At 41.8% G+C, this 24,618-nt stretch overlaps 1 protein-coding gene across 1 annotated transcript in view; it reads left to right on the top strand.

Moving 5' to 3' along the window:
- The window catches only part of crfa4 (cytokine receptor family, class I receptor 4), a gene marked incomplete at its 3' end in the record, with an annotated part of 69,064 nt that extends 47,369 nt beyond the window's left edge, over positions 1-21,695 (top strand). Inside the window, exons 6-10 of the mRNA XM_080758631.1 lie at positions 5,458-5,611; positions 9,739-9,826; positions 13,845-13,914; positions 17,695-18,387; positions 21,639-21,695. Coding sequence (XP_080614757.1) covers positions 5,458-5,611; positions 9,739-9,826; positions 13,845-13,914; positions 17,695-18,387; positions 21,639-21,695 — 1,062 coding nt within the window. The remainder of the gene's footprint in view (positions 1-5,457; positions 5,612-9,738; positions 9,827-13,844; positions 13,915-17,694; positions 18,388-21,638) is intronic.
- Positions 21,696-24,618: the final 2,923 nt, after the last annotated feature.

Genomic DNA, 24,618 nt, shown 5'->3' with positions numbered 1-24,618 from the left:
GTAAAGATAAAGTAGATAAATATAAAGATACAGATACAGTAAAGATAAAGTAGATAAATATAAAGATACAGATACAGTAAAGATAAAGTAGATAAATATAAAGATACAGTAAAGATAAAGTAGATAAATATAAAGTTACAGATACAGTAAAGATAAAGTAGATAAATATAAAGATACAGATACAGTAAAGGTAAAGTAGATAAATATAAAGATACAGATACAGTAAAGATAAAGTAGATAAATATAAAGATACAGATACAGTAAAGATAAAGTAGATAAATATAAAGATACAGATACAGTAAATATAAAGTAGATAAATATAAAGATACAGATACAGTAAAGATAAAGTAGATAAATATAAAGATACAGATACAGTAAAGATAAAGTAGATAAATATAAAGATACAGATACAGTAAAGATAAAGTAGATAAATATAAAGATACAGATACAGTAAAGATAAAGTAGATAAATATAAAGATACAGATACAGTAAAGATAAAGTAGATAAATATAAAGATACAGATACAGTAAAGATAAAGTAGATAAATATAAAGATACAGATACAGTAAAGATAAAGTAGATAAATATAAAGATACAGATACAGTAAAGATAAAGTAGATAAATATAAAGATACAGATACAGTAAAGATAAAGTAGATAAATATAAAGATACAGATACAGTAAAGATAAAGTAGATAAATATAAAGATACAGATACAGTAAATGTAAAGTAGATAAATATAAAGATACAGATACAGTAAAGATAAAGTAGATAAATATAAAGATACAGATACAGTAAAGATAAAGTAGATAAATATAAAGATACAGATACAGTAAAGGTAAAGTAGATAAATATAAAGATACAGATACAGTAAAGATAAAGTAGATAAATATAAAGATACAGATACAGTAAAGGTAAAGTAGATAAATATAAAGATACAGATACAGTAAAGGTAAAGTAGATAAATATAAAGATACAGATACAGTAAAGATAAAGTAGATAAATATAAAGATACAGATACAGTAAAGATAAAGTAGATAAATATAAAGATACAGATACAGTAAAGATAAAGTAGATAAATATAAAGATACAGATACAGTAAAGATAAAGTAGATAAATATAAAGATACAGATACAGTAAATGTAAAGTAGATAAATATAAAGATACAGATACAGTAAAGGTAAAGTAGATAAATATAAAGATACAGATACAGTAAAGATAAAGTAGATAAATATACAGATACAGTAAAGGTAAAGTAGATAAATATAAAGATACAGATACAGTAAAGGTAAAGTAGATAAATATAAAGATACAGATACAGTAAAGGTAAAGTAGATAAATATAAAGATACAGTAAAGATAAAGTAGATAAATATAAAGATACAGATACAGTAAAGGTAAAGTAGATAAATATAAAGATACAGTAAATGTAAAGTAGATAAATATAAAGATACAGATACAGTAAAGGTAAAGTAGATAAAGATAAAGATACAGATACAGTAAATATAAAGTAGATAAATATAAAGATACAGATACAGTAAATGTAAAGTAGATAAATATAAAGATACAGATACAGTAAATATAAAGTAGATAAATATAAAGATACAGATACAGTAAAGATAAAGTAGATAAATATAAAGATACAGTAAAGATAAAGTAGATAAATATAAAGTTACAGATACAGTAAAGATAAAGTAGATAAATATAAAGATACAGTAAAGATAAAGTAGATAAATATAAAGATACAGATACAGTAAAGATAAAGTAGATAAATATAAAGATACAGTAAAGATAAAGTAGATAAATATAAAGATACAGATACAGTAAAGGTAAAGTAGATAAATATAAAGATACAGTAAATGTAAAGTAGATAAATATAAAGATACAGATACAGTAAATGTAAAGTAGATAAATATAAAGATACAGATACAGTAAATGTAAAGTAGATAAATATAAAGATACAGATACAGTAAATATAAAGTAGATAAATATAAAGATACAGATACAGTAAATATAAAGTAGATAAATATAAAGATACAGATACAGTAAATGTAAAGTAGATAAATATAAAGATACAGATACAGTAAATATAAAGTAGATAAATATAAAGATACAGATACAGTAAATGTAAAGTAGATAAATATAAAGATACAGATACAGTAAATATAAAGTAGATAAATATAAAGATACAGATACAGTAAAGATAAAGTAGATAAATATAAAGATACAGATACAGTAAAGATAAAGTAGATAAATATAAAGATACAGATACAGTAAAGATAAAGTAGATAAATATAAAGATACAGATACAGTAAATGTAAAGTAGATAAATATAAAGATACAGATACAGTAAAGGTAAAGTAGATAAATATAAAGATACAGATACAGTAAAGATAAAGTAGATAAATATAAAGATACAGATACAGTAAATGTAAAGTAGATAAATATAAAGATACAGATACAGTAAAGATAAAGTAGATAAATATAAAGATACAGATACAGTAAAGATAAAGTAGATAAATATAAAGATACAGATACAGTAAATGTAAAGTAGATAAATATAAAGATACAGATACAGTAAAGATAAAGTAGATAAATATAAAGATACAGATACAGTAAAGATAAAGTAGATAAATATAAAGATACAGATACAGTAAAGATAAAGTAGATAAATATAAAGATACAGATACAGTAAAGATAAAGTAGATAAATATAAAGATACAGTAAAGATAAAGTAGATAAATATAAAGTTACAGATACAGTAAAGATAAAGTAGATAAATATAAAGATACAGATACAGTAAAGATAAAGTAGATAAATATAAAGATACAGATACAGTAAAGATAAAGTAGATAAATATAAAGATACAGATACAGTAAAGATAAAGTAGATAAATATAAAGATACAGATACAGTAAAGATAAAGTAGATAAATATAAAGATACAGATACAGTAAAGATAAAGTAGATAAATATAAAGATACAGATACAGTAAAGATAAAGTAGATAAATATAAAGATACAGATACAGTAAATGTAAAGTAGATAAATATAAAGATACAGATACAGTAAATGTAAAGTAGATAAATATAAAGATACAGATACAGTAAATATAAAGTAGATAAATATAAAGATACAGATACAGTAAATGTAAAGTAGATAAATATAAAGATACAGATACAGTAAATGTAAAGTAGATAAATATAAAGATACAGATACAGTAAATATAAAGTAGATAAATATAAAGATACAGATACAGTAAAGGTAAAGTAGATAAATATAAAGATACAGTAAAGATAAAGTAGATAAATATAAAGATACAGATACAGTAAATGTAAAGTAGATAAATATAAAGATACAGATACAGTAAAGATAAAGTAGATAAATATAAAGATACAGATACAGTAAATGTAAAGTAGATAAATATAAAGATACAGATACAGTAAAGGTAAAGTAGATAAATATAAAGATAGAGTCACTGAGAGAGAGAGGAGCAGTGGATGAGATTCCCCTCAACACTATCTATGGTTGACTCCTCCCTCCACACAACTATTTTGTTATTCGAAAACTTTATTTTGTTTTGAGTTAATAAATCACAGTTAAGCTTATTTACTGATTTCTGTAGTGATTATTGTTCTGAACTGACCCACCACCTCCCTCATTTTTGCTATAATTGGTTTATTTAATTGTTATTATTGTAACCGTACACACACACACACACACACACACACACACACACACCTCTAACGGACACCGGTTGACTCCCTATGGTTGACTCCTCCACACAAGACCACAGAGCCCAGAAACCTCAGCTGGCCTGCAGAGGCACTGATAGTCTAGAATGATCATGGGTTTCCAGAGTGGGGACCCCTAGGGGTACTTGAGGGAAGTACCTAGCTCAATTAGAGATAGAAACCTCTCAGAGTTAAATTAACAGTGGTTTTTACAATATAAATTGGGTTCCCAGAGATAGAAATGCCATTAAATCGGGGGTCCGTGGCATAATGCGTGTGAAACTGGGTGGGTCCATGAAATTAATGTGTTTCGGAATCACTGCTAGAGCTGTAAAACTCCTCCCTTATCGGGGTCACTGGCATAATGTTTTCAAATGGGGGGTCCGTGGCCTGATAAATGTTGATTTGGGGGTCCTTGACATGAAGAGGTTTGGGAACCACTGATCTAGATGATGACACTTGGGCCTCTCTTCCACCAAAACAACTTTTAATAATTAGTCTATATTCTTTGCTTCTGGGGGCGGTCCGTCACTGGAACAAAATAACTTCAGATGGGGATCCGCGGCCAAACACAGATAATTCTGGGGGGTCCTTCTGGGGGGTCCTTGCCATGAAAAGGTTTGAGCACCGCCGATACTATTTCTCAGAAAACGTCCAGGAGACATTTTGTAGAATCTTAATGGGTTAACTGTTAAACAACGCAGTATTCTAATAGGCTCTCAGACGAGAAGGACACATGTCGAGTGCTTTAATAAAAACAAATCCCCAGTAATTCCAGTACTTTGCAGTCCCACCCAGAGCACCTACATTGTACATTCCTACAGTGTATATATATATATATATATATATATATATATATATATATATATATATATATATATATATATATATATATATATATATATATATTGTGAGGATTGATACCATCAACAAGAGACAGACGGGCAGAAAATAGGTTTGAGCCCAGGATCTGGCGCTCATTTATTGAAACAAATTATATTCACCGGGTTTGTAATTTTAAAGAATATAGCCTCAGGCTCCAGGGTAGTCAACTTAAAAGGTTGTTCTTGCTTAATGTAAGTCGCTCTGGATTAAGAGCGTCTGCTAAATGCCTACATTGTAAATTGTATAAGGCCTGCTTCCATTCTTCCCCACATCCTGACTATGAGTGTATATGTGAATATGTCTCAATGACATTATGTATATAGCCTCTGTGCTACACCATGTTCTGCGCCAGTGATTAAACTGTAACTTTTTTATTGTTTTTTTTCACAGAAGCATTATTTAAATACTGAGTTTGACAAATAATAAATGGTGGCATTGACAGCTTCTCTTAAATAAACCCCACAATGATGACATAAAAGAGTAAAAAGAAAAACACATTGAATTTTCACCCCAAAGAAAAAGGACAACAGAAAACAAGACAAACAAACCTTAAATACAACAATCAGTAAAAGTTGAAAAAATAAAAGGCAGACAAAAAAACAGACTAAACAGCAGTACACAACATCCTATCAACAATCATAGGTACATGATACATCCATAATCCAATAAAATACAATACGATCCATACAATCACAGTATAAGATACTTTTACAACAACAGTCCAGCAGACCTCACTCATCCCCAAGCAGAGACGGGTTCAGACTCTGAACGAATGGACCCCATATCCTCCCAAACCTATGGGAAGAACTGTAACTTTTGAACTCTCCCTCTCTCCCTCGCCCAGGTGAAGCCGCGTCTGCGCGAGCCGCACGTGGAGCTGCTGGGCCTGCCCGCGGGGGACTACGTGCTGCGGGTTCGATGCCGCTCGCGCAACAGCGACCTCTGGAGCCGATGGAGCGCCACGCTGGGCATGAGCATCCCCGCCAGGCCGCCCGCAGGTGAGCCGCCTTTGACCCGTTCTGGACGGGAACCCCTTTTGGTGTTATAGCATTATGTAATGCTTTAGCTATTGAAAAATAGCAGATCTACAAGCTCATAGCGCGCCACCGAGTGGCGCGCTATGAAGCTTGTAGGTCTGCTATTTTCGAAAAATCGAAGAACGACTGACATAGAAACATAGCTTTTTCAGAAAACTGTCAGGATGTAGAAGACATTTTTTTTAATCTGATCTCAGGTCTGATCTCAGGTCAGAGCCTGACGACGTCGAAATTAAAAAGAAATGTCTTCTAAATCCTAACGGTTTTCTTTGTCAGTCGTTCTCAAACATTTTCACGTGGAGGAGCCTCCAGCATTATGTATTTGGCCTGCCGACCCACATCTGAAAATGCGTTGTTTCCACAATGAGCAGCTTGTAGATCTGCTATTTTTTCAATAGCTAATAAAGTATAATATAATGCTTAAAACACCAAAGGGGGTTCCCGCCGCCCTGAATGATGATCTGTTAACAGATAATGTCCCTCTGAATGGATCTACCATGAGAGAAGAGCAGCTATAATGTCCCTCTGAACGGATCTACCATGAGAGAAGAGCAGATAATGTCCCTCTGACTGGATCTACCATGAGAGAAGAGCAGATAATGTCCCTCTGAATGGATCTACCATGAGAGAAGAGCAGATAATGTCCCTCTGAATGGATCTACCATGAGAGAAGAGCAGATAATGTCCCTCTGAATGGATCTACCATGAGAGAAGAGCAGATAATGTCCCTCTGAATGGATCTACCATGAGAGAAGAGCAGATAATGTCCCTCTGAATGGATCTACCATGAGAGAAGAGCAGATAATGTCCCTCTGAATGGATCTACCATGAGAGAAGAGCAGATAATGTCCCTCTGAATGGATCTACCATGAGAGAAGAGCAGATAATGTCCCTCTGAATGGATCTACCATGAGAGAAGAGCAGATAATGTCCCTCTGAATGGATCTACCATGAGAGAAGAGCAGCTATAATGTCCCTCTGAATGGATCTATCATGAGAGAAGAGCAGATAATGTCCCTCTGAATGGATCTACCATGAGAGAAGAGCAGATAATGTCCCTCTGAATGGATCTATCATGAGAGAAGAGCAGATAATGTCCCTCTGAATGGATCTACCATGAGAGAAGAGCAGATAATGTCCCTCTGAATGGATCTACCATGAGAGAAGAGCAGATAATGTCCCTCTGAATGGATCTACCATGAGAGAAGAGCAGATAATGTCCCCTCTGAATGGATCTATCATGAGAGAAGAGCAGATAATGTCCCTCTGAATGGATCTACCATGAGAGAAGAGCAGATAATGTCCCCTCTGAATGGATCTATCATGAGAGAAGAGCAGATAATGTCCCTCCAAATGGATCTACCATGAGAGAAGAGCAGATAATGTCCCTCTGAATGGATCTACCATGAGAGAAGAGCAGATAATGTCCCTCCAAATGGATCTACCATGAGAGAAGAGCAGATAATGTCCCTCTGAATGGATCTACCATGAGAGAAGAGCAGATAATGTCCCTCTGAATGGATCTATCATGAGAGAAGAGCAGATAATGTCCCTCTGAATGGATCTACCATGAGAGAAGAGCAGATAATGTCCCTCTGAATGGATCTACCATGAGAGAAGAGCAGATAATGTCCCTCTGAATGGATCTACCATGAGAGAAGAGCAGATAATGTCCCTCTGAATGGATCTATCATGAGAGAAGAGCAGATAATGTCCCTCTGAATGGATCTACCATGAGAGAAGAGCAGATAATGTCCCTCTGAATGGATCTACCATGAGAGAAGAGCAGATAATGTCCCTCTGAATGGATCTACCATGAGAGAAGAGCAGATAATGTCCCTCTGAATGGATCTACCATGAGAGAAGAGCAGATAATGTCCCTCTGAATGGATCTACCATGAGAGAAGAGCAGCTATAATGTCCCTCTTCTCGGTCCAAATGGGTCGAGCCTTCCATTTGTAGTGGCAGTATAAGAACACCCCTTTTTATCGTATCCAAAAAGTTAAGGTATTTCCTACAGATGATAGAATTTGGAGTGGAAAGTAATAGGTTTCATATATCATGTCATATATTGTGAGAGCACCGTCTTAGCTCTCGAGGAGTTGCTCCCGTAGTTGAACCTGGTTGACTGTTTGTTCTGTGTGTCAGCCCCACAATGTTCTGTGTGTCAGTCTGTGTTTGTTCTGTGTGTCAGCCCCACAATGCCATAATAAACACACAGAACAGCTCTTCTTGCCGTTGACACATTTATTCCCAAGCAGTGAGTATAATATACGGCATCAGTATCTGCACGATTTCAAAATGAAACCATAATCAGTATAAACAAACAATGGATATTTCTCTGACAGGCATTTCTCCACACAGCGTTTGACAGTGGTATAGTATAGCATACCTGCGGTCGAAACCATTTGCCCCTTCCGGGTCAATCCTCCCTCTCGCCATACCCGTGAACAAGTAAACAACAGCGCCACCCCAAGGTTATACATGAATGTGCTTGACCTTGGTACTGCATTTGGCGCTTACACATATCAGCCAGTATAACATGTTTTCCCAATGCAATCTCATACGGATAGCAGTATCGTTACATTCTGCGGACGGGGGTTTTGACCGTCCACAGGCTGACTAAATAAGCTGTTTAACCCATTCTGACCTGAGATCAGATTCATACGAGGTTTCCACCGGACACACACTGGTCTGATTAACCCATTCTGACCTGAGATCAGATTCTAAAAATGTCAGTCGTTCTTCGATTTTTCAAAAATAGCAGACCTACAAGCTCGTAGCGCGCCACTCGGTGGCGCGCTATGAGCTTGTAGATCTGCTATTTTTCAATAGCTAAAGCATAACATGATGCCAACACCAAAATGGGTTCCCGTTCAGAATGGGTTAAGCTTTATAAGGTGGTTGTTTTAACCCGCTCCAGAATGTTTATACTTTCCACTCCAGATTCTATCATCTGTAGCTCTCAGGAAAAATACCTCAACTTTGTGGATGCGATACGGTCGAAAAGGGTGGTGTTCTGTTCTGTTCTCCACTGCTCTTGGAGAGGGCTCGACCCATTTGGACCTACAGTATGCAGAGACTTCTTCCTGACACGGAACCTCTTCTGGGAGCTAATATCGGAGGGAGAGGTTCCTACGGGGCTATAGTAGTAGTAGTAGTAGTAGTAGTAGTATAGTATAGCATAGTATAGAGCGTTGCAGTCCCTCCCCCTTTCAGAACAACGAACGGCCCAGGAAATGAAAACGCAATTAATTTCCCCCATAGGCAGTTTTTATTTAATTTATTTAAAGACCTTTTAAGCGTCGCACGAAGCCAACTCTTGTCGTGACAAATCATGACAACACACACAATATTTTGGACCAAACAAATAATTACAAAGAAGAAAAACAACAAAGAAAGTGTTGTATAACCTGCCGTTTTTTTTCTACTTTCTAATTCTTTGTTTGGCCCCGAAATATTGTGTGTGTTGTCATGATTTGTCACGACAAGAGTTGGCTTCGTACGACGCTTAAAAGGTCTTTAAATAAATTAAATATAAACTGCCTAATATGGGGAAATGCATTGCGTTTTCATTTCCTGGGCCGTTCGTTGTTCTGAAAGGGGGAGGGACTGCGACGCTCTATAGAGTAGTAGTAGTATAGTAATCGACAGTAGCCTAATAACAATATACGTAGCAATAAGCTGTCAAATCTGAAACCTCTACACTGTAGCAGGGCAAGGCAACCGTAGGCATGGGGAGGGTGATCACTGGCACACTGGCATAAGTGTGAGATGAGAGAGAGAAGGTTTTTCTTTTAAAAATTAAATATTCCAAAAAGGTGTAGTCAGTTAAATCAAGTCCAGTCACATCTACCAATTTCATTCTAATTTACGTCCTGCACATAATTGTACATTCATTCAAACTCCTAACTCATGACTGGGGAGGGATTGGGTGGGTTATTTTTGCTATAGTTTAATGTTCATTACATCCTGGAAATATTTCCTAAGCTTGTTATGACTGAGCCATATAGAGTATAAGACTCACTTCACGCAGCTGTCTTTTCTTTAGTGTTCATTTCTGTACTGGGTGGATTTCTTCCCTTCAGGTAAAATGCTGGTTCTGATTCTGATGACGGGTTTCGGGATGGTGGTCCTGCTGGCCATCAGCTTCGGGATACTACCGCAGAGTAAGAGGTGAGACGAAGGCATTACAGTATAGCTGGGTGCACTCTGTGCCATTTTATAAAATAGCAGATCTACGAGCTTGTGGATCTGCTATTTTAGAAAATTCGTGAATTTTGAAGACTTTTTTTTAATTTCGACCTCAGTCTAAAATGGTTAAATAAGTGCCCTTGACTTTTATTCCACCCCTAACCCTCCCCACGCACCGTCCCTCCACCCTTCTGCACCCCAGGGCGTCCCTCCACCCTTCTGCACCCCGGGGCCAAAGCAATGTGATTCTGACCCGAAGCATGACGATCAGCTGTTTATGTTATGTTTTAGAATGGCCGTTGCGTAACCATTTAATTCGCTCTCTCGCACCGTAGTTTGTATTTGCTGGTGATAAGAAGAGTCTGGAGGGAATGTATGAACAGGCCAGTGGTGTAAAGTAACTAAGTACATTTACTCAAGTATACTGTACTGTTACTCGAGTATTTCGAAATTTCAGTGCTTTCACTTGTACTTCTACTCCACTACATCTCAGAGGCAGATGTTGTACTTTTACTCCACTACAGTTATTTGACATATTTTGTTACTGTACCATAATATAGTTACTTTGTAGATTTGGATTATTGCAAAACATTATACATTTACACTTCTGGTGCCACCAGAGTTTTTCCAGAATAAAGGCGCTAGAGTGCGTAAGTAGATGAGGGAGATTTTACTCTGAAATCCCCCACCTTCCATTTCCGCCCCAAACCGGGAGATGAAATCTTCGCCAGCGTAAATCTGATCTCTCTCTAGAAGCATTAATATTCTAACCGAGATGAATGATGAAGTCAGGAGTTAGGACAGAACATCGCAGTACGGAGGGCATCATACGTGTTAAACCATTTCTGCCATTTGGAAATAGCAGATCTACAAGCTCACAATGCGCCATGCATTGTGAGCTATATAGTTATTCATGTCCTCATTTTAAGACCTATATTTTTCAAAGGATTTTAGGACTTCCAGTACGTTTGTATTTTAACTCAAGTACTTCTTAGGTTCAAGTTCAAGTTTATTTGTCCCAACATGGGAAATGTGTGCTGCAACAAACTTGTATAAACAAAATGAACAACGTAAACATACAGTATATAGCAGCATGAGTGTTCTCAGCAACTCAAGTCATGAATCATAACGCAATAGACATGATGCTACAACCAGCTGTCAACCATCTTCAACAAAGTAGCTGCTCGTGCGCACACACACTGACATTCACTTCTTGTATACAGGCTTGTGTGTTGTGCTTCAAGAAAACAATCATTATTGTTGTGACCGCAGCAAATTGTGCCCATTCCCAAGAAAAGGAACCTGTCGCCTTAATGATTATCGACCTGTTACTTTCACTTCTGTTCTCATGAAATGTCTGGAAGAATTGGTTATTTCCCATATCGAAAGCATCATTCCTGCCAGCGTTGATCCATTACAGTTTGCTTACTGTTCAAATTGATCTGTGGATAACACTATTTCTCTTGCTCTACACACTACCTTGGTACTGTACACCTTGAAAAGAGAAACTCTTATGTCAGACTTCTGTTCATTGCTTCAACACTATATTGTTCCATCTAAACAAGTGTTGACACCCAGAGGCAAGCTCCATCTGTAACTGGCTATTTGACTTTCTTAAATATATATTTTTTATCCCACGATTTTGTAACCCATTTTTCACCCCTGTGTCAATCATCTAATGTGATCCTGGGCTCTACACACCCTCCACCAACCTAGTCCCCATATATGGGGGACAAGGGGAGACCAACCTAGTCCCCATATATGGGGGACAAGGGGAGAGCAACCTAGTCCCCATATATGGGGGACAAGGGGAGAGCAACCTAGTCCCCATATGGGGGACAAGGGGAGAGCAACAGACTTGAACTCATGCTTCCGGCTATTTGACTTTCTGACAGGCAGGCCCCAGTGTGTCTGTACGCATAGGAGAGAGAGAGATGTTCATCCACAATTCTCACCAGAACCGGTGCGCCCCCAAGGCTGCTGCCTCAGTCCTCTGTTGTACAGTTTGTTTACATTCGATTGTGTCGCTAAAGTTTTGAGAATAACAGCGTAATTCAATTTGCGGATGATACCACATAGTGATCGGATTAATAGCCGACAATGACGAGAGAGGAGATCTAACTCTATGGTGCGATAACAACAACCTCTCACTTAAACATCGATAAGATCAAAGAAATCATTGTAGACTTTAGGAAGTCCAAAAGGCATCCACCCCCCCCCCCCCCCCCCCCCGTTTCCCTCAAGGGGTCATCTGGTGACATACCGTACTTTACATTCCTGGACATACACGTCACGTCACAGACGCACTCGCATGGTCCCTCACCACGGAGCACATCCTTAAGGCGCAGCAGCGACTGTACTTTCTAAGAAAAAAGTCCACAAAGACACCAGCCATCCCGCCCATACCAGAGGCAGCGGTGGCCGAACGGTTTGCGGAGCGGTCTTGATATCGTGAAGGTCGCTATAGTTCGTATCCCCGGACCGGCACGTTAAAATTACCACCGCTGAAGTGCCCTTGGACAAGGCATTGAACCCCTACCATGAAATGTTCTATGAGCAGGGCCTGGCTGTAAACAAGTTCTTGAGCTTAGTCCAGTTACCCTGGGTAAACATAGTACCTTTCCTTTCCTTAGTCCAGTTACCCTGGGTAAACATAGTACCTTTCCTTTCCTTAGTCCAGTTACCCTGGGTAAACATAGTACCTTTCCTTTCCTTAGTCCAGTTACCCTGGGTAAACATAGTACCTTTCCTTTCCTTTCCTTAGTCCAGTTACCCTGGGTAAACATAGTACCTTTCCTTTCCTTAGTCCAGTTACCCTGGGTAAACATAGTACCTTTCCTTTCCTTTCCTTAGTCCAGTTACCCTGGGTAAACATAGTACCTTTCCTTTCCTTTCCTTAGTCCAGTTACCCTGGGTAAACATAGTACCTTTCCTTTCCTTTCCTTAGTCCAGTTACCCTGGGTAAACATAGTACCTTTCCTTTCCTTTCCTTAGTCCAGTTACCCTGGGTAAACATAGTACCTTTCCTTTCCTTAGTCCAGTTACCCTGGGTAAACATAGTACCTTTCCTTTCCTTAGTCCAGTTACCCTGGGTAAACATAGTACCTTTCCTTTCCTTTCCTTAGTCCAGTTACCCTGGGTAAACATAGTACCTTTCCTTTCCTTAGTCCAGTTACCCTGGGTAAACATAGTACCTTTCCTTTCCTTTAGTCCAGTTACCCTGGGTAAACATAGTACCTTTCCTTTCCTTACCCTGTTCCAACTACTCCCTTCCAAAAGAACGCCACCAGAGCATCAAATCACACAACCACCCGTCTCAGGAACAGTTTTTTTCCCCCCAGGCAGTCAGGCTGCTGAACAGCTGACCTTGCACTTTACTGCAGACTGTCTTTGTTCGTTCTTTTGCACTATAGTTGTTGTGTTTTTGTCTTGTATACACTAGTGTATATTTGTATTTAAAACACATTATGTGCCCTTTCATTCTTTCAAAACGGTGACCCAGGGTGCACACTTTTAGACCCACTTTTACCAAGACGTCCACAGACGCCTGTGGACGTCTTGGGCTCAAATTGTGTTAAGACTGAGAGTGCCCGGAGCACAGTGAACTTCATTGTATTCATACACATTATGACAAATAAACCTGAACCTGACAATATAGTAGAAGTATTAGTTTATTACCTCAAGTAAAGTACAACTTAAGTACAGTGCTTGAGTAAATGTAAAATCTAAAAGAAAGAAAGTAAAATGTTATCTAAAAGCTCACACCGCTCGTGAGCTACTGTGTTCGAAGAGCCAGATGACATGCAATCATGTATGTGTTATCTGCGAGATATACATAGTAAATAGCCTGTATGGTATTGTGTGTGTGTGTGTGTGTGTGTGTGTGTGTGTGTGTGTGTGTGTGTGTGTGTGTGTGTGTGTGTGTGTGTGTGTGTGCGTGCGTGCGCGCTCTTCGATCAGAACTCATATCCTCCTGTGTGTTCATGTTTGTTTTTGGCAGGATAAGGGCATACTTCCTGCCTCCTATACCCAAACCTCACATCCTGGGCATCGACCCCCTGCTGTTGAAGGTAATGACTCTACATGTAGGCTATCATTGTTGTTTTTCTTGTTTTTTCGACACACACACACACACACACACACACACACACACACACACACACAGGGCGCACATTCGAATGTCATGTTGATTCAATGCTGTGCAGTGCACGTGCATCACGCAGTGAGGCAACTCAGGCAGCAGGGGCCGCCAAGACTCCTGTCCCCTCTCTTAAAAGTTTCCTCCTATAAACTTCACTTGAAAATTAAGTTTAAGAAACTTTAATAATGATGTTGCTTCTCTGCACAGTGCGTCTCTCTCTCTCTCTACACTCACGAGCCACGTTACAGTGCGTTGAATGTCGGCCATATCAAATAATTAAATACACGCTGTATGGTTTCTTTGATTTGCATGGGCGTCACTGTCAGCTGACAAAATAACATAACCTTCAGCAACATTCCCAAAATGGTAAATGGTGCATTTATATAGCGCCTTCATCCAAGGCGCTTTACATAGATTGTGCATTACATTCACCCATTCATACACAGGATGGCAGCGGAAACCATGCAAGGCACCAACTAGCACATCGGGAGCAATTAGGGGTTCAGTGTCTTGCTCAAGGACACTTCGACACTATAACTCTGGGGGAGCCCGGGTTCGAACTGGCAACCTTGCGGTTCCCATCCAGGCACTCTACCCCTGAGCCACCGCCGCCCCCAAACACATGTATGTTTCATGATAAATGCTTTTATGTGATGTATTCCCATGCTTTTGTTCTCGCTTAATGTAAGTCGCTCTGGATTAAGAGCTAAATGCCTAAATGCCTAAATTGTAAATTGTTATATATGCTCTGCTCTCTACTTGTCCTCAAACGAGCATGACGGTGTAATCAATTATTCAACTGTGGTTTGACTGACCAGTCTGTGTTTTGTTTCCCCTCTGCCTGGTTCCATACGGATATGATATGATATATGATATGATATAGTACTTTATTGTCGGTTCACACTGAAATTTGTCTTGCGACACAGCAGCCCAAGTATATGCAGAAACACATATACAAACACAAAGAACAAGACAATTTTCATACATAAAGACATGAGCAATATCCACCGCTTAGATTATCCTGTGGCTACTACATCTCCTGATTAAGCCTCAAGGTCGACTGGTAGACAAAGGACCTCTTTAGTCTGACCTTATTGTATGCTGGAACACCATATCTCCTTCCTGAAGGTAGAAACCTATATATTCTCCATACAACACATGCTTAGTATTAGAGGTGATATTCCATATATTCTATACAACACATGGCTAGTATTAGAGGTGATATTCCTTGCTAACCTTAGGACGCTGTTATCATATGTGGATGTATAAAGTTTCTGAAGTTGTTGTCATAATGTCCACAATGTCCAATGTCCACATATGTCCACATGTCTTCTTCTCGTCAAGTAAGATGTAAACATTCAGAACTGTTTTGACGTGAGGGGAGGGGAGGCGGCTATCGGATCAGAACAATTTTCGCAAATAATAATAATAATAATAATACCACCGTCGATCCAGAGCCATAGAGTAGAAGAGTTGTGACATGTCAAAGATAGTAGAGAGATGGAAGATGGTGTACTGCAGTGACAGTGTACAGTACACACCAGATGGTGTCCTGCAGTGACAGTGTACAGTACACACCAGATGGTGTACTGCAGTGACAGTGTACAGTACACACCAGATGGTGTACTGCAGTGACAGTGTACAGTACACACCAGATGGTGTGCTGCAGTGACAGTGTACAGTACACACCAGATGGTGTACTGCAGTGACAGTGTACAGTACACACCAGATGGTGTACTGCAGTGACAGTGTACAGTACACACCAGATGGTGTACTGCAGTGACAGTGTACAGTACACACCAGATGGTGTCCTGCAGTGACAGTGTACAGTACACACCAGATGGTGTCCTGCAGTGACAGTGTACAGTACACACCAGATGGTGTACTGCAGTGACAGTGTACAGTACACACCAGATGGTGTACTGCAGTGACAGTGTACAGTACACACCAGATGGTGTACTGCAGTGACAGTGTACAGTACACACCAGATGGTGTACTGCAGTGACAGTGTACAGTGTACACACCAGATGGTGTACTGCAGTGACAGTGTACAGTACACACCAGATGGTGTACTGCAGTGACAGTGTACAGTACACACCAGATGGTGTACTGCAGTGACAGTGTACAGTACACACCAGATGGTGTACTGCAGTGACAGTGTACAGTACACACCAGATGGTGTACTGCAGTGACAGTGTACAGTACACACCAGATGGTGTACTGCAGTGACAGTGTACAGTACACACCAGATGGTGTACTGCAGTGACAGTGTACAGTACACACCAGATGGTGTACTGCAGTGACAGTGTACAGTGTACACACCAGCGTCACTGACAAGCACACTGACGAACTACAGACTGGCAGCCAAGTGGCCTAGCATCCTACTAGCCTACATGTAGGCAGCAAATGGCGTCCAAATAAGCCAAAATCCTACCGAACGCGTCACTATGCTCTCCCCCTATAGTAGTAGTGTTTGTGCCAGTGGTTGTAGCGTTCATAGTAGGCCTACATTCATAGTAACAGTAGTGTTTGTTGCACTTCTTATAATCTGCCTGTTGTAGCTGTCTGTCTGTCTTGTAGTCAATTAAATCTAAAGCTAGAACTTCCCTCTAGTCTAGACTTTAGTTTCAGACAGGAGAACTTGCTATAGCCTCAGTAACGGGCTGCTTCACCCCTACAAGTAGTTAAATCAAAAGTCAGACTGCATTTCCCCAGACCTGCACAGGCATGTCAGTGGGTCTAGTCTAGAGAAGTAGAAGTTTCTCCACAGACTGTAATGCTTGGGAGCTCCCTCTGGCTGGGATTGGCCCTGCCACTTTCGGGGTCCCGCCTTTAGCTGCAACCTTATGCAAATGTGGTTCCTGAGTTGATCAACGATCATCATTGTAGTTTGATTGTTGATTAGGTTACTTGAATGACTCTTCATATCAGTTCCATTGTCCTGGGTGAACAAGAGTGACAGATGTGTTCCTGATGAGCCAATTAAGGTCCATAATATGGCCTTTATCCAAACGATTGCTACAGCGCTCCCCTTTGCTCCTGGTTTCAGCGCTATGACCCTCTACCATACTGTAACATAACTCTACCATACTGTAACATAAACATGTCACTCTGCATGACATGTTTTGGGGGCAGAAGAATAATTTTCATAAAACTGCCATTTTTCATCTCATAAAAACGACACTGTTAAACTTAAAAACAAAAGCGAGACACTGTTTTTTATTTTTTTAGATATTGGACCAAAGTTCACCTGTAGCAAGTTTCGTGCATTTTGATCAAAGATTATTTCAGTTTGGGCAACTTCACATAATTATAAAACTTAATTCTTACAACTGCTTCTTTGCTTTTTTTCACACAACCTCAGCTGTTTCACACTTTCATAGAATATATTATACACTCATACACACAAACAACTTCGCATACATTTACAATTATTCACAATAAAACAAGGAAATAAAATACTGCAATTATTCACAGTGTTGAGGAGTTGAGCTATGATCTTGTAGATCTGCTATTTTTTTTTAATCGAAGAGCGACTGACATAGAAGACATTTTTAGAATCTGATCTCGGGTCAGAATGGGTTAACAGTCCCTTCTGGGCTGAATCAGTTCATAATCGTCCATGTCCACATGGCGATTAATCTATGAATCTATTTTATTTTGCACCCCTAATACCTCCCCCCCCCCGCCTCTCCCCCCCCCCCCCCAGATGGGTCACATAGAGGAGATCAACCGTCACTTCAGTTCGTTCCACGGCTACCGTCCGCCCAGCTACGGCGAGGAGGTCTGGGACTGCGTGAGCACCGACGAGCACGACGACGGCTTCTCCCCGCCCGCCGCCGCCCCGACGGACCCGCCGCGGTCCGGCGGTACCGGCGACCTCCCGACGGACCCGCCGCTGTCCGGCGGTACCGGCGACCTCCAGGCGGATGCCGCCCCGCCACCCCCTCAGGCGGACACCGCCCCCCTCCTCCTCCTCGACTCGCTCTACGTCCGAAGCCCGCCGCCGTCGCAACACGGCTGCCCCGCTGCGCCGGCGCCTGCAGTCGGCTCCTCCTTCTCCACGTCCACGCCTCCACCCCCGGACGTGGCCGCCGCCGCCGCTGGCCGCCGTGAACCGTGGCCGGGCATCGTGTTCCTGCCGGGCAGCGACTACAGCGTGATGGGAGGCGGGGGGCGGTGCGGGGGGGGGGGAGGGGACCACCCCCCCGCAGCCGCTGCCCCCGCCCCCCCTCCCCCTCCTCCTCCTCCAGCAGCGATGGGCCCCCCCGCCGCCCCCCGCTCCGCGCAGCCGGACTTCTACACGTGCGTGCAGATCATGAACGAGACGGGCGAAGTGCACCTGGTGCCCTGCCTGAGGCCCACGCCCACCACGCCCACGCCCGCCGCCGTCGGAGAGGAGGCACCCGGGAGGAGGAGGGGGGACGGGGGGGAGGAGGAGGAGGAGGGGGAGGGGGAGGGGAAGAAGAAGCAGTTGTCCGAGCGGCGGGGGAGGAAGACGGCGGCGAGCGAGAGGGGCGACGTAGCGCCGCTGCTGCCCGTCGAAAACAAGGGCTGAGCGGCGGAGAGGGGCGGAGCCTCGTCGTTTAGGGGCGGAGCCCTGTCGTTTAGGGGCGGAGCCCCGTGAACTAAACCACCAGGAATGTCTGTTGAGCGCCTTCTTCTTTCACAGACTAAAGGTCATTAACACACTGGCGAATTAGCAACGCGATATATTAAAAGAAAACAATTGAAGTCCATGCAAGCTTCCACATCAGCGGCGAATGTGCGACCGTTTTCGCTCTTCATTTGTTCGCTCTGGTGTCGTATTTTTTGCAGAGATTCGCAGGCGAACTGCAACATGCAATATTTTCAGCATTTTCAGATCGCTTATTCGCATCGCGTCGCTAATTCGCCAGTGTGTAAATAATGACCTTAACACGAAATAAAAACTACAGTTGACTGAAACTGTATAAAGACTAAATATAATTATACTGGCCGACAAATTAAAAACTAGACTAAAGTGTTCGGGGGGGAACTACAGTGGAGCAGGACATCCAGTAGAGCTCAGAGACAAGTTATTTGATTGGTTGCATACATGTACTCTGAAAATAGCAGATCTATACAAGCTCAGAACGTGTTGCGCTGCGACGCGTTGTGAGCTTGTAGATCTGCTGTTTTCAGCATGGAAACCAAGTGTAAAATCGGCCATCAAGGCCCAAGACATGCTATAGTTCACTAAAATCTTTAAAAAAAAATGTACTTGGTTAATGTTTCAAGATGACTAAAATGTGACTAAAACTAAATGGAATCTTTATTCAAAAGATTACGACTTAAACTAAATCAAAATCACAATCAAGACTGGGCAGAACGATGGAGGAACGCACGCGCACGCGCGCGCTCACACTTTAAACGGCTGTGACAAACGACACTGTTGAATGCACTTTGCTCATTCGTTGTTTCGAGACTCATTTATCCGTCATTTTTGGACCTGCGGGACGTATCTTGTTGTGGTATATTGTTCGTTGTTTTTGCATTTGATCTTGTTGTGTAAATGTTATGAGCTGGGACCATTTTGAAGGACAATGTCGCCGCCAAACGATATACGTATTTAAAAGACGATGGACGAACGGCAGACGTTCTCTGTACAGAAAAGAGACCGCAGGCTTTTAACCACTTGGAACGCTTATAAATAACATACGCTTATAAATAACATACCGATATGTGTATATATCTATGTGCTCACAACGCGTCACCATGTCACATAATATTGTGAGCTTTACAGCTTTATCGTATTTGAAAGAAATATATCTTGTATACTCTTAACAGAGTGTATATAGACCAAATTTGGTTTCATCTTAAAGGACAACTTTTAGTTTTCTTTTCAACCAAGGCTCGTGTTTTGGGCTGTTATTTAGACAAAGTAATTTTGAGTGTTAATTATTTTTCATTTGCTGCTTTCTTTCGTTTTAGGGATTTTAGCTGTTTTTGACAGGGGGGGGGGGGCATTCGGACATGGGGCTTAATATGTATTTTTTTTTAATTATTTACTCTAGTCCTATACTAGACCCCAAGAAATTATATTTGACCACAAAAGATCACGGGATCTACTGAATGTGTCAAACTGTGTGGCTTCCCCCCAGTAGGCTACCTTCACATTCAGTAGATCCTGCATGTGATCTTTTGTGGCCAGATGTAATTTCTTGGGGTCTAGTAGGACTATAGGGAATAATAAATGTAAAACAAAAAAAATCTCTGCGGATGTTTAACAATAATTTAACTCAGCTAGAAGGTCCTGGGTTCGATTCCCGCTCGGGGCACTGTGGGTCATGCTGGCGGCGTGTTTCCTCCTCCGCGTCATCAGTGCCCATACCCCGAAGGCGGGGTTGGCGAAAGGGCCTTTCTGTGTGGAGTTTGCATGTTCTCCCCGTGTCCCCTAGGGTAGATACCCTCACATGTTCTCCCCGTGTCCCCTAGGGTAGGTACCCTCACATGTTCTCCCCGTGTCCCCTAGGGTAGGTACCCTCACATGTTCTCCCCGTGTCCCCTAGGGTAGATACCCTCACAAAAACATGCAGTAATCCTGGTCTCTAAACTGCCTCCCCCTGGCCAGCCGGGGCGCCTGATGGAGGGGAAAGGAACTGGTTGGAATAACGTGTTCCTTCCACGCGCTACGACGTCCAACCAGGGAAACTCCCCCCTGTCAGGTGTAAAGGAGCAACTTGGACACTCAGGCATGAAGGGAGCATGAGTTCAAGTCCGTTGCTCTCCCCAGGTTGGCGGAGGGTGTGTAGAGCCCAGGATCACAGTAGATGATTGGCACAGGGGTGAAAAATGGGTTTCAAAATCGTCGGATAAAAAAAATATATAAAAATATATACATATATATATATACAATAATTTAACTCGAGTATTTGTATTTTGTGGAATTGATACTAAAACATGCAGTGGTGGAAAAAGTACTCAATTTTTTTACTGCAATTTAGAACTTTAGAAGAAGTAAAAGTACGGAATTGGAAAATGTACTTTAAGTAAAAGTACAAAAGTATTGGCATCAAAATGCACTTAAAGTATACTAAAAGTACTCATTGTGCAGAATGTGCCTTTTCACACGTTCAAAATGTGTAGTAAATCTATTGAAAATGGCAGATCTACAAGCTCACAATGCGTGGCGTTGCGACGCACTGTGAGCTTGTAGATCTGCTGTTTTCAAATGGCCGAAATGTATATGGTTGAAGTGGTTAATGTGTGTTTTCTAATAAGTAACTAGTAACAAAAGTTTTCAAATAATTGTAGTGAAGTAAAAAGTACAAATTTTGGCTCCGAGATGTAGTGTAAAGTAGAAGTAAAAGTACTGGAACTATAGGAAATACTCAAGTGAAGTACAGTACTAAAGTAAAAGTACTTCGTTACTTTCCACCTGGGAGTACTTTTTCCCACCCCACACTGTAGTGTACAGTCTGTGTAATCACCTACAGGCTCTGTGACGGGTTCTCAATCGGTTTACTACAGTACAGTACAGTACAGTACAGTACAGTACAGTACAGTACACTACAGTACAGTACACTACAGTACAGTACAGTACAGTACAGTACAGTACAGTACAGTACAGTACAGTAGGTTGCTTTATGAGGCTCTGGTTATCCCCTCATCTCGTCTGGCGCCACTCCAAAGGCTTTCTGCTTCACGCTTACGATTAAGACCCCGCCAGCCATGAGGACACCGTTCTGAAACATGTCTTCAGAATCAGTGGTTCTCTACCTGTGGGTCGGGGACCCCCAGGGGGATCCCCTCCCCACACTGTTCTCTCTTAAAATGACAGTGAAGAGATAATTTAAGGACTTTTTAATGACTTGTATAATATCTCAAACTAAAGGCTAAAAACAAATCTAATCAAAAGTAAGATTTGTTTGGGGCGGATCCCAGTTCAAATATGTTTATTTTGGGGCGGATCCCAGTTCAAATATGTTTATTTTGGGGCGGATCCCAGTTCAAATATGTTTATTTTGGGGTGGTCGCGGCCTGAAAAGGTTGAGAACCAACTGTTCTAAATCCTAACATTGTTTCCATGTTTATGTATTGAATGATGGCACTTTTCTTTATCCCAAAACGCCCTCGGTTATGAACGTCTTTGTACATTTGAAGTCATCCATCGTGAGGTTTAATGTTTCGGGTGATGGATCTCTTCTCCTATTGGAGAAGAGATCTCCTTCTCCTCTTCTCCTACCCTATGCTGAAAGCTGACACCAGAGGTGGAAAAAAAAATCTCATGTCATTTTATTAAAAATTTAAATCGTTTAAATCAAAAATAGTCCACTTGGCTGACAGTGAACCCAGGCATGTTTTATGTTATAAATGTTGAGTAGGGGTCCCCATGAGCATGTAGAAACTGATGTTATAAATGTTGAGTATGGGTCCCCAGCATGTAGAAACTGATGTTATAAATGTTGAGTAGGGGTCCCCAGCATGTAGAAACTGCCGGATGCTAACTTGCATATTTTCATAATTGGCATAATGTGTGATCGTACCAAGTGATCGTACCATTAACAACCTATAGAAGGCAACAACAAAAAAATATATAAAAATGTCATCATGCTTTATGTAAAACTAGGGGGTTTTCATGATGCTGAATCCATTCCAGGCATTCGTTCTGTACAATAAACAATCCTTGGGCTAAAAACGGCCATAGCCGTCATCACAAATGTGGCGATGTCGGCACAATAATTAGGAACATGCTAACGGCATTAGTATTTTTGTTAAACTAATGCTTGGAATGGATTCGGCATCATGAAAAGCCCCTATAGTTTGACATGTCACATGCTACATAAAGCATGATGAAATGTTGATTGTTTTGCCTTCTATATTTGTTAATGGTATATGGTCACATATTATGAAAATTGCTCAACATAATGCAAGTTAGCATCCGGCAGTTTCTACCTGCTATATGGACCCATACTCAACCTTTCAAGCATAACCTTGGTGTAGCCTATATACTCAACATGTCCGGGTTCAAAATGGGGCTCTATGGGCTGGCAAGTACACTAAGAAGGGGTGTGGGGGAGTATAAAGGGGTGTGGGGGAGCCATAGGGGTCTGGGGGAGCCATAGGGGTCTGGGGGAGCCATAGGGGTGTCGGGGAGCCATAGGGGTGTGGGGGAGCCATAGGGGTGTGGGGTCGGGGAGCCATAGGGGTGTCGGGGAGCCATAGGGGTGTGGGGGAGCCATAGGGGTGTGGGGGAGCCATAGGGGTGTGGGGGAGCCATAGGGGTGTCGGGGAGCCATAGGGGTGTGGGGGAGCCATAGGGGTGTCGGGGAGCCATAGGGGTGTGGGGGAGCCATAAGGGTGTCGGGGAACCATAGGGGTGTGGGGGAGCCATAGGGGTCTGGGGGAGCCATAGGGGTGTGGGGGAGCCATAGGGGTGTGGGGGAGCCATAGGGGTGTGGGGGAGCCATAGGGGTGTGGGGGAGCCATAGGGGTGTGGGGGAGCCATAGGGGTCTGGGGGAGCCATAGGGGTGTGGGGGAGCCATAGGGGTGTGGGGGAGCCATAGGGGTGTGGGGGAGCCATAGGGGTGTGGGGGAGCCATAGGGGTGTCGGGGAGCCATAGGGGTGTGGGGGAGCCATAAGGGTGTCGGGGAGCCATAGGGGTGTGGGGGAGCCATAGGGGTGTGGGGGAGCCATAGGGGTGTGGGGGAGCCATAGGGGTGTGGGGGAGCCATAGGGGTGTGGGGGAGCCATAGGGGTGTGGGGGAGCCATAGGGGTGTGGGGGAGCCATAGGGGTGTGGGGGAGCCATAGGGGTGTCGGGGAGCCATAGGGGTGTGGGGGAGCCATAGGGGTGTGGGGGAGCCATAGGGGTGTGGGGGAGCCATAGGGGTGTGGGGGAGCCATAGGGGTGTGGGGGAGCCATAGGGGTGTGGGGGAGCCATAGGGGTGTGGGGGAGCCATAGGGGTGTGGGGGAGCCATAGGGGTGTGGGGGAGCCATAGGGGTCTGGGGGAGCCATAGGGGTGTGGGGGAGCCATAGGGGTCTGGGGGAGCCATAGGGGTGTGGGGGAGCCATAGGGGTGTCGGGGAGCCATAAAAAGTCTTTCTGTGTTAGTTTTTTCCTGTGATCTCTGGCATCTGTTGAAGATTTTGTCACCGCCGGCTTTAAGCACTTTCTCACATTGGCGAATAAAGTCTATATACATAGACGTCAGATATATCTCATGCCTATATAGGCTTATATGCCGTATTGGTCCAGCGTGGTTTTCTGCGTGCGTGTGTGCATGTGTGCATGTGTGTGTGCGTGCGTGTGTGACCTAAAGTAGGCTGCAATCAGTATTTATAAATAGACAAATCTATTGTGAGCTGAAGATAATTTGTGCTATCATTGTGTACGCATATGTGCATTCTCTCTCTCGCTCTCTCTCTCTCTCTCTCTCTCCTACACATACACAAACACACACACACACACAAACACACGCACCGAGGTGTTGTGTTGTTCATGTAGGTCAGTGTTTTCCAACCTGCAGGGTCTTAGTCCCCCTGGGGGGGGCGCCAAAGCTCAAGGATGCACTGACGGATGGAAGGCTGGACAGTGACGGACGGACGGACACACACGTGAGTCCTCTCTGTTTTTCGGGCAATCAAACATTTGAACAAATTAAAGGGA

The sequence above is a fragment of the Protomyctophum bolini genome, assembly GCF_963924005.1.
Source record: "Protomyctophum bolini genome assembly, chromosome: 24".
Taxonomy (NCBI): domain Eukaryota; kingdom Metazoa; phylum Chordata; class Actinopteri; order Myctophiformes; family Myctophidae; genus Protomyctophum; species Protomyctophum bolini.
Note: the sequence above shows the minus strand (reverse complement) of the source record. Positions and strands in the feature narration are given on the sequence as shown.